Source organism: Habropoda laboriosa, unplaced genomic scaffold (genome assembly GCF_001263275.1).
Source record: "Habropoda laboriosa isolate 0110345459 unplaced genomic scaffold, ASM126327v1 scaffold472, whole genome shotgun sequence".
NCBI classification, from domain to species: domain Eukaryota; kingdom Metazoa; phylum Arthropoda; class Insecta; order Hymenoptera; family Apidae; genus Habropoda; species Habropoda laboriosa.
Window position 1 is genome coordinate 201,453 of NW_017100581.1, and position 10,504 is coordinate 211,956.

General features: G+C 33.9%; 1 protein-coding gene across 1 annotated transcript in view; it reads right to left on the reverse strand.

Moving 5' to 3' along the window:
- Positions 1 to 10,504, reverse strand: part of LOC108576664 (calcium-activated potassium channel slowpoke-like) — a gene marked incomplete at its 5' end in the record, with an annotated part of 179,922 nt that overhangs the window by 111,673 nt on the left and 57,745 nt on the right. The window contains 2 exons of the mRNA XM_017939704.1: positions 7,256 to 7,361; positions 10,098 to 10,208. Coding sequence (XP_017795193.1) covers positions 7,256 to 7,361; positions 10,098 to 10,208 — 217 coding nt within the window. The remainder of the gene's footprint in view (positions 1 to 7,255; positions 7,362 to 10,097; positions 10,209 to 10,504) is intronic.

Here is a 10,504-nt window from a genome sequence, read left to right on the forward strand (position 1 = left end):
AAATACTTTAATCTTGTACTTAAAATACTGCAAATAAGCTAACAATAGAGAAAAATTTTAAAAATATTTTATAAAGCACCGTTTTCAAATACTATTTAAGAAACTTAATGGAACGAAGAAACTATTTTATTTTCATACTTATACACCGGGTCTAAGATGAGATAGCCAATTTACTATTCAACTATTTAATTATTTACTATTTAAAAATACATATATTTTATCCAGCTCTGTAAATAACCGAAATTTTAAGAGGCGATTCTAGACGTCAAAATAAGACAAGAATCAATAATAAAAACATTTCGAAATGAATTTTTTAATTTGTATTTTCTACTCGTAAACAATTAAAGATTAACATGGCGCCCCATAGGGCAGCCTTTTGCATAATTTTTGTATCACTGTAGTGCAAAACGAAATTACGAAAACCGAAGTCGTACGTTTTTAATGCATTATTAGTAGATACAAAGACCGAAGTACAAGTACTGTGTCATGGAAGCTGCTGCCACACAAACGAAGGAATACGACAACTCGATGGTCCTGTGGATATTGAGCACACATATGAATGTGAATAATTATAGGTTCGGTTTATCTTGCGCATGAATTCTTTACTTTTCTTTATAATAAATAGTTCATACTAATATTTCTTCAACATTATCAATTGACTCGCAATCTGGATTTTGGGACATCCGCTTCACCAGTTTAATTTCATATTCATAAAATCAATTCTCGTCGAGGACTTAAAATGACGGTATTTAAAAATCATATTTTTCATCTTCCATAACTGGAAATAATAGACAACGTTTCAATATTTTTGCCATTTACGAGAGCTACTCTGGTTTCCCATTCTATTTAATTGCTCTTCATACTATGACTCTATTATATGCCGTAGAAAGTCAAGGTAACAAAAAATCTTTCATTTCTCAAATCGTACTAATAATAATTGAAATCATTAGACCTGTTCAAATTGAAACTCTTGTCGTTACTTAATATGATGTGGATCTACATTTTTGATATTGAAACGAATTTCTTCATACTTTTAAATATTTGAAACACTTGTATCTCTTCTCTTTACCGATCTATATTCTCGCTTAATTTGTATCATATTGCAATTAAAATCTATTGGCAACTATGCTCTAGACTAAAACAATACGAACTAGTATTCATTGAATTTTACGATTATTTACAGTTTCTCAGTATATTCAATTAAATAACTAGATATAAAGAAACCCTTATAGTCCGCTTTTGTACCTGGAGAATTTAAGAAAAATTAGTTTAATCCTATAATTATTCACACCATTGTACATATACGTATATACAATGTGTCCGATTTATATAATAACGTTGGAATATTTCTTAGGCAATTGAAAATGCACAAAAATTGTTCTTATAAACATTAAACATTGATTTTTGTAAATGGAAATGTAGAGTAAATTTAGCAATTAATTTAAGTAGGTACACCACCCTGAGGCGTCCAAAAATAGGTAAAGTTTGGGAATTTTTTTCATAGGTAACCAGTCAATGAAAAGTTTCAATTTTATCAGTGGATATAAACGTAACTTTCATCTTCTTTCTCCAATTTTTCAAGAGTAAAAATGTTACAAAATGGAGGAGTTATTGCGAAATCTCCTTTGCTAGAACACCGATTGCTGGCCGCCGACGTTGGCAGCGATTGGAATGACTGAAATGAAATTTTTCGTCTAGATTTATAAATAAATATGTATTATCTACAATATAGTGCACAATTTTTCAAGAATTGTAATTATTACAGAAATGGTGGCAGTTTGAAGAGGAAGAACCACTTTTTGCCAAAAAAATGAAATTTAACTGTTTCTAAAAAATCAAATAACTGAAGTATCGAAAAAGTCGTAAGCTACATTGTAGGTAATACATTTTCATTTATAAATCGAAAAGAATTTTTTATTTCATACGTTTCAGTCCTTGCCAGCGATGGCGGCCAGCAATTGATGTTCTAGCAGAGGATTTTTCATAATAACTTCTCGATTTTGCAACATTTTCACCTTTTAAAAATTTAAGGAAAAGCTGAAAGTTACGTTTATGTCCTCGGAGAAAATTGAATCTTTTCATTTAGTAAATACCTATGAAAAAAATTCTCAAACTTTGACTTGTTTTTAGAAGCCTCAGGGCGGCATACCCCCTTAATATTTTAAAATGTAACACTACTGTTGCATTGGTTAATGTTGGTAACAGCTCGGCCTTCTGAAGAATATAATAGGAATATAACAAGTTCACCGATATATCACGTAATAAGATTTAAGTACTCCTAACAGCTGAAAAAACGAACCGAGTCTTCTTACTTATTCGAACTGTACTTCACCATGCTATAGACGCCAATATCCCTAACGTGAATACTAACCGTACTATTTTCTACTAAAACCAAAAAAAAAAAAAAAATTGAGCCATAACTGCTCTAACAGTTGTGCATTTAACGCGTGAATTTTAGCCATAACTGCTCTAACAGTTGTGCATTTAACGCGTGAATTTTTCATGTAGTCATGTAGGGATATTATGTTAACATGCTGCTGGTGTACAAATGTTTTCGTAATAACCGATTAAACACTTTCGTGTTACAATTATTTATGGAATTTAGTAATTTTATGCAATACTTCGTTAAACTCACCTTAATAAACATTATCGTATTATGACTGAAGGATATAGTATAACTCCTTTACTTTTCACGAAATTTGGAGGTTGAATTTTGCAGAATATTTCGTTCTAATACGAATTGTTCTTTGTAAACAATTAAAATTAAGCTTTAAAATGCTGTAAAATTGTCATCCACACTACTCGATACGTAAGGCAATTGTTTTTCAAGCGGAGAGTCACTTCCGTACATATTTTTCATTTTTATTTAGAATAATAAATTTTATAAAAATAAGTAAAGATATAAACCGTATACTTGCATATATAACATACTACTTTTCTTTACAATAGTAAAATCAAAATACACTTGTGTACATATAAATCAAGTTATCGTCGAAAACATTGGTGACTTAAAAGCCGACCATATTTCTAGACTTAGTTTTAATTGCTTATACAAAATAGTGACAAACTTATGGTACAAGCCGGAGAGGTGGAGGGTAATTCCTTGTGAAAGAGTACCGTCAAAAATACCAAATATACAATTTTCGATCGAAGCTTAATTAAAAAAGATCAAATGTTGAAATTGAGTTGAGTCCGTGCTTATCATTTCTTCAAATCTCATTTCTCATTTCAGAAATAGCTGCTTCTATTCACACCTATGTCTTATAATGCTATCATGAATGCAGAAACAATGAAAAAGTGTAAAACTTTAAGGTAAAAAATTATTGGAGCATTTAAAGAAGTGAAGTGTCGTGAGATGTTGAATAAAATTTAGTTGGAGTAGTTTTGCTTACAGTAGCAAGGCCGACAATTTTTAACATAACAAAATAATAGCTCTTATTTTATGTTTCTTTATGTTTACTCAACTAATTCTTACGTCTTCGTGAACTCGGCGCGACAGTTTCGCGCCGCGTGTAAGTAGGTACTATCGGTGGTATAGTCAGTGGAACAAATATAGCGAGCTCGTAAATTAAAGGATCAATTGGCGGCACAGCTTGATGTGGCGGCAACCAGGACCGTATACAACATTTTGTTTTAGGGTCCGTACAATAAAAAGGTGACAACTAATGACTATCGGTATTTTATGTACTATCAAGTAAATAAAAAATGCTAATTAGCTAGTTTAATATTTGAAGTTTCTTCCTGTGTCTGACGTCTCATAAACCTGTGACCAACGCAGATCAATTGGTTAGTCGAATTTTAAACACGTGGAACAGATATAGAATAAAGTGAACAACGTAAATGGTAATCATTGGAAGGAAGCAGTAGATAAAATAATAAAAAGTGAAGCAGAGTATAGGTAAAAATGAAAACCATTGTAAGAATTTGAAGAACGGCAGAGCCTGCGCAGGCGTGGTAAATACATTATTCCCTTATTTTCCTTTCCCTAATTTCATTATTTCATTATTCCCTTATTTATAGTCCTTATTTTCTCATATTTCTGTCAATTCCTTTGTTAGAACACTTGAAACATGTTTACGCTGACTCTTGACTGATTTTACGATCTCGCCTATACCTGTTTGTTCCACCAACTGTACATGATAGTTTTCAGAAGTGCAACTTTCAGTAGACAAAACAGATATTCTGCAACTTAATACTCCTGCAAAGGAAACTTAAACTGCTAAGAATTCAGCACTATAGATATTTTTCTATTATTATAATAAATTATTTTAATGTAGCTTAACTTCCTTTCAGAATTTTGCCAAAGGCTGTAATGAGGCCATTGATGGAAAAGGGATACATAGATTTATGTGCTGTTTTTCTTTAAATCGTATAAGTCTTTTGTTTGCATTAGCTAGATACTGTTTCGTTCCTTGGTTCGCTCGACACTCAGTTAGTTGCTCAGCGGTCGTCCTGCCGTGCAATATTTTCGTTTCATAGAGGATTTTGTGTAAGTGAGGAAATATGGAAAGTGAGGCTAGTGTGGAGTCCGTAAGAAAATAAGCTGATTTAGAGGAAGAAAATTGATTTTAAAATCAACTTGGAATAAAGAACCGAAAAAAAACTAAAACGTCTTGGGGCACAAAGTTATACATCTCATTCGGGGAAAGAGGCGAAAAGAAAAAATTTTATTTTGTTATAAAGTGCTGTAAATATGAGTGTCACGAGGAATTTGACAGAGATCAATAAGAATCTATTTGTAACTCCTTTTGGAAAACTATTCAAGACAAATTTCTTGCTAGCTGTGTATCGAAAAAGCTAAAATAGATTGTTTTCATTATAAAATCAATCCGAAAATGGAAAAAGATGATTAATATACCTTTATACAACTTATTGGAGCTAAGTAACAAAAATTAAACATTCAACTTACATAAAAATACATACTTAAAAAATTACACATTTTTTTAATTTTCTATATATATAAATAAATATACAAAAAAATAATTTTTTACGATTTTACCCTATTTGTGGAAAAAAGGCACATAAACCAATTTTTTGAAAGTTATAAATAAAAACACATATCATCAAATCATGACTTCTGTTTTCAGACCGTTTTAAGGACGTTACTACATCCTCAAAAAAAAAGAAAAATTGGATTTAATTTCATTACTTTTCATTAAGTAATGCGACAATGGAAACATTGAAATCGATTTCTTGAAATGGCATTTTGGCGTATGTGTTCTTTTTCCATCAAACGCCTCAGTTGCTTCACAGTATGGAGGAATATGTTAAATTGGATGGCGCTTATAGTGTCCTTTTGCAAATCGTGTCTTCATCAATTCCGATCTTCTCAATTAAAAACTCTTGGACGAAAGAAATTTATTCTACTTTTTGGATTTATCTTTTTATAAGAAACCATTTTCCACCAGGTTTGCCCTTACACTGTACAAAGTGAGCACTGAAGCGAAATATTTTGCAAAATAAGATCATTTGATCTCGTTCATTTATTCTTATAATATTGGGGAGATCATTTGTAGTATATCTTGGTGAGTTGACTTTAAGATCTTCTCTACACTGTCACCAAAATAAATTATTTTCGTCAGATGAAATCTAGTTTTTTTGCCAAACAATTTGTGCAGCAATAATTCTATTGCATCATCAGCTACCTAGAGAATATTTCTGAATGTTTCTAGATAAATCGGACAAATCATATATACATATATACGCGCAAACGTGTACGTGTGTAATATGAACAGGATGCTTAATTTATCTTGTCTACCTTCGTATTTCCGTTATTTTTAATGGCAGCATTCAAATATCCAAAATGATTTTTTCTTTACAAGGTACGCTTAGAAAAACATTGAGTTTATCGTATTTCGGCTACAGCAGAAATACGCCAACTTCACTTTAAAAATTAACGAAAGTAAGAAACGATCGTTAATTTATCGTTTCAAAGTGTACATACGAAAATTCATTAATAATTATGAAGTTGTGAAAGTAAAAAGAAGACTAGATACAAAGTGTGGCCGAAAGTATTGTACAGGCGAGCTGGAGATGATTCTTTATGCAAAAATAAATAATAAATATAAAATGAAATTTTTCCAACCAAGTTCTACGTAACTTGTCCACGATGCCATAAATAGTATGTGAATAGTTGGAAATAAAACTGTTTAAATATGCTATGTGACGCATTAGGTGAAAATTTGACAAATACTACCGTTTACTCGAATTAAATGCTTTTACTAATTTTGAGACCGCCGGTCACCGATCATCCCCACGGCATTCAACGTGTGTAAGAATATGGTTGAGTGAAGGTAGGGACTCGGGCTGGTTTATGACCCGCAGACCTCTCGGTCTGCGGAGAAACCCGGTCCCAACGCCTGACTCCCCCACGCGCTAAGGGCTGGGTCAGGTAAGGACCCAGCCACGTGCTCGCGCGACGCGGTCCTTGCCGGGTAGAAACCCCCAACTTGCGCCAGGGTTTCCCAAAGGCAAGAGAGGGGCGTCAAGGACCGCATATAAGGACGCGTTAGGAGCACTGCGGGCAGAATCAAAGAATTGTGAGAATCGTGAGAATTGTAAGGATTGTAGGAGAATAAACTGAACCGCGTAGTCAACGACGACGACGAAAGAAATATAGTTTTTGAAATTATCCGGACGAAGTATTGTTTAAACTAAAACCTCTTGCATAATAAAATATTGTTGATCAAATTTTGTCTTCGTGCTTTCTTGAACCTAGCAACTCGTAAAAGTCGCGTAGACATTGTATACAAACATGATAGGCATTGCATGTCGTTACAACTAAAGTCGGTTGGTTTAATTTCAAAAAAGTTATACTGTTCTAAAGAGTGTCCGAAAATTAGTGGGAGTCACTGTACGTGTACGTAAGTCTAAACGTACGCAATAGATTTTCAAACCCGATTTTCTCAAAAACTTTATTCTACATTTGTGATTAATTTTTGCATAAGGAATCATCAACTGCCAAAAAAATGTGTCGAAATGGCCACGAAGATCATAAATCTTCAGCATAATCTTTGCACGAATCCAAACAACAATTTTCTCCTCGCGCAGTTCTTATGCCGTTAAAAGCAACAGATACACGAGGGCGGACAGAATAAATAGTACGTCCTGTATGTGTATCTATAATGGCAATCACTGAATAATACACAGGTTGGTACAATTTGATCGATATAATTATTATAGGTTTATCTTGCATGTTGGAAAGAGGAGGGAGTCGAGGTGTTTATTTAATTTGAGCAATAAATATCTAGCTCACCTTGACCCGTTGCAGATCAATGGGGTTCATGATGGTCCCCTGAAAGAACTCCACGGTGGTGAAGTGCCGTTTGAAGAGTCCTTCCAACTCGAGATCTGGTGGTTTCCTAAATGGCATGGGCCCGACAAAATGATACGTTTCTTTTCATAAATAACATTCACCTCAGATGTCGGAGAACGCCTTTTTGCGAGATATCGCTGAGTAGGCCGCCAGAAATTGGCGAAGATTCGATTTTTAACAAGTATTAAATGTATAATAATAATGCTGTTGTGTATACTAGACCTTCGAGGGACAGCAAAAAAAGCCACCTTATAGTAGCGTCTGAATATCTATGTTTAAAGACTTCTTGTATTTTCAATATTCTATTCTTTATGGAATTGTGAATTTCCTCGTAGATCAAAGACACACGATATATAATATGTAATAATAGATCTAAGTAAGTCTCTACTGCACGCTGATTCGGCTCCATAGCTCATTACAGCATACCATGCAGTCGCAGGCAGTTGCTTTCTACGTATAAATTCGTACATACATATGTACATATATGCGTGTACTATGTACATACAACATACAGAAGGTGATTTTTATAAATGACCAATGTGATTATCTGAAAAGTTTCGGGATATATGGAGAAACGTGGCTCGAAATGTATATATTGAAGGATGATGTCATACGATAAACACGACTGTTCCATAAACGACGGTGCGAATGATAAAGAAAATATACGACTGACTTCATATTCGGAATTATAATGACGTATATTCTTAATGGTTCCTGATCATAGCTGCTTTCGATACGAAATCGTTGGCATGCGTCACAAGGTCGATCAGCATTCGAAATGTAGAAGATGAAGCATAGTTCGTGATACAACATAAAAGGAAATAATTCCTCGAGTGAATATAAATATAGAAAATGAAATAAAAATTTTCCATTTCAGGCCTTGGCTTTAGAGAAAATCGAGGTTGAAAATTCGTTGGTAATGAAATGATATAACAGCCGAGTTCTACACGCGTACCTGATAATTTTTAAAGTCGATTGCCTTGAAAACGAAATCTTCTAAGAGAAAATTTTATTTCACATTCTACGTTTATTTTTATTCATATAATTATCTCTCTTTTAGTTGTACCAGGAATTACGTCCGCAGTTAGTTCAACAAAGTAATTTTAGAAATACATTTTCGTTCAATTAACTTTACCACTCTATATGTTCAACATCTCTATTTTTGATAAGCAACACAAAGTGTACCTGTATGCTTTTGCTAAAGAAAAGATGGCAAAAATATGTTTGCAATTTGATTCCTGTTCTGTATATGTTTGCACTTATAAATGTTGCGTTTTTAAAAAAGGAGAAAAGGTGAAACGAATACCTTGCAACTTGTCAATTGTAAATGTAATACCGAACAACAGTATAATTCGTAAAATGAAACAAAAGAAGAGAAAGGGAATCAGAAGAAAGTGAGATATGTGGGCAAAGAGAGAAAATCAAGGAAAGAAATGAGTGTAAGAATGAAGCAAATTAAAAAATAAGGAGTGTATTTGAAGATCGAGATATTTCGATTAAATATCTCTATTTGCTTAATTCTGGCATACGTATGTTCGAATTTGCCGTGAGATTATTTCGAGGTATCTGATTCTATAACAGGCAAATGATAATATTATAAATGGAACTGCATAACCCGACCATAACCTTGAAACACACGCTCTATGTGTATTGCCATATTATGTACTGAATATGTCTAACGTATGTGTAAATATCTATATCGATCGATAAATATAAAACTTAATTATTTCCAGGCGAAAAACCTAAAGAACTGCAAGGAAATAAGAAGCACGAGCGTCCACGCAAAAGGCAGTTTGCTAGAAGGTTGTTTGATTGGTGGAGGTTTCATGTGGTGGTTTTAGGGTTCAGGGTACCTTGACGCGCTCCAGATCCACAGCATTCATCATAGTGCCCTGAAAAAACTCCACGGTCGTGTAATGCCTCTTCAGGAGACCCTCCAATTCGAGATCTGGTTCTTTCCTGGAAACACAGATCACTCCTTACGACAATGACGATCAGACCTCACATTTTTTGCACAATTAAACCGTGTATCGATACCGGATGCCTTTGATTTTCAATACCTTCTGCTGTCTCTGTTGATGATCAAAACGCTGGTTTCGGCGTTAAATTTGAAAGTGCGAAATTTTCTTCGAAAGAAAAAGGGGACAAAACTGGCGGAAAAAAGAACGCCCAGTTGATAAAGTCTGATCGCCCTTGGTCGTGTAACCACAAAACAACAACTAGTGCAATTGGGAATCCTACGGAAATCGCGAGCCTACACTTACCCCAGCCGTCAGAACGTAATACCATTGAACACGATTATTCTCTTTTCACAAAATTTATAAATATCGCATGACATTATTCAATACGAATGACTGCTTATCGGTAACTATTACAGTAGTAGACTTACTTAATTGTATTCTCATTAATAATTATCACATGTAATATTATCGTACTTAAGGTAATTAAAGGTGAGAGATTTCTTATAAATGTAATTTTAGTAGGTAACAGTCGAATTTGAATTTATACTGTACAAAGATCAATCACAAGTTCATATTTATTCAATAAATAAGGTAGAAAATAGATGGAACAGTGTCAAAGATGATCTGTATAATCGTGCAATACGTACATAAACTGTCCGTGTAGTATATTACACACGTAGAAAAATTTGGTTCAAAAATCGTAAAAAAAGGATAATGTTGATTACAGACCGATTATACAGACTTTCGTTTGCCAAATAAGACGAGAAAACAGTGCACGGGGTTTGAATTTAATAGGTGAAGTAACAAATCGATGATCATACCTATGCAAGAAGACAACTTCCACGTCGACGTCCTCGCGATCCTCGTGCAAGAAGTCCTTGAGGAAGTGTGAGACTGATTCGTAGGTGATGTGGCCACACACGACTATATGTCTGCCAACACAACGAACGAATTAGATTTCACTCCCTATAGATATGCATACACTCCCTATATACATACATACATATATATATATATACATATATATTCCTCTCTCTGATTGCCAGCCAACCGCTCTCACTGTTTCGATTTGCTTTCCTTTCTTTGAACACGTTCCTCAAGAGGGAACACTTGTTGCGGTGCCCTTTGAGGGTGTAAACACGGTCAAATGAATCTGCGAATCGTGAAAGCGATGCAGCCGTGTAAAAAGAGAGAATAATATGGATATCGTTGAAAAGATTTTTGACAC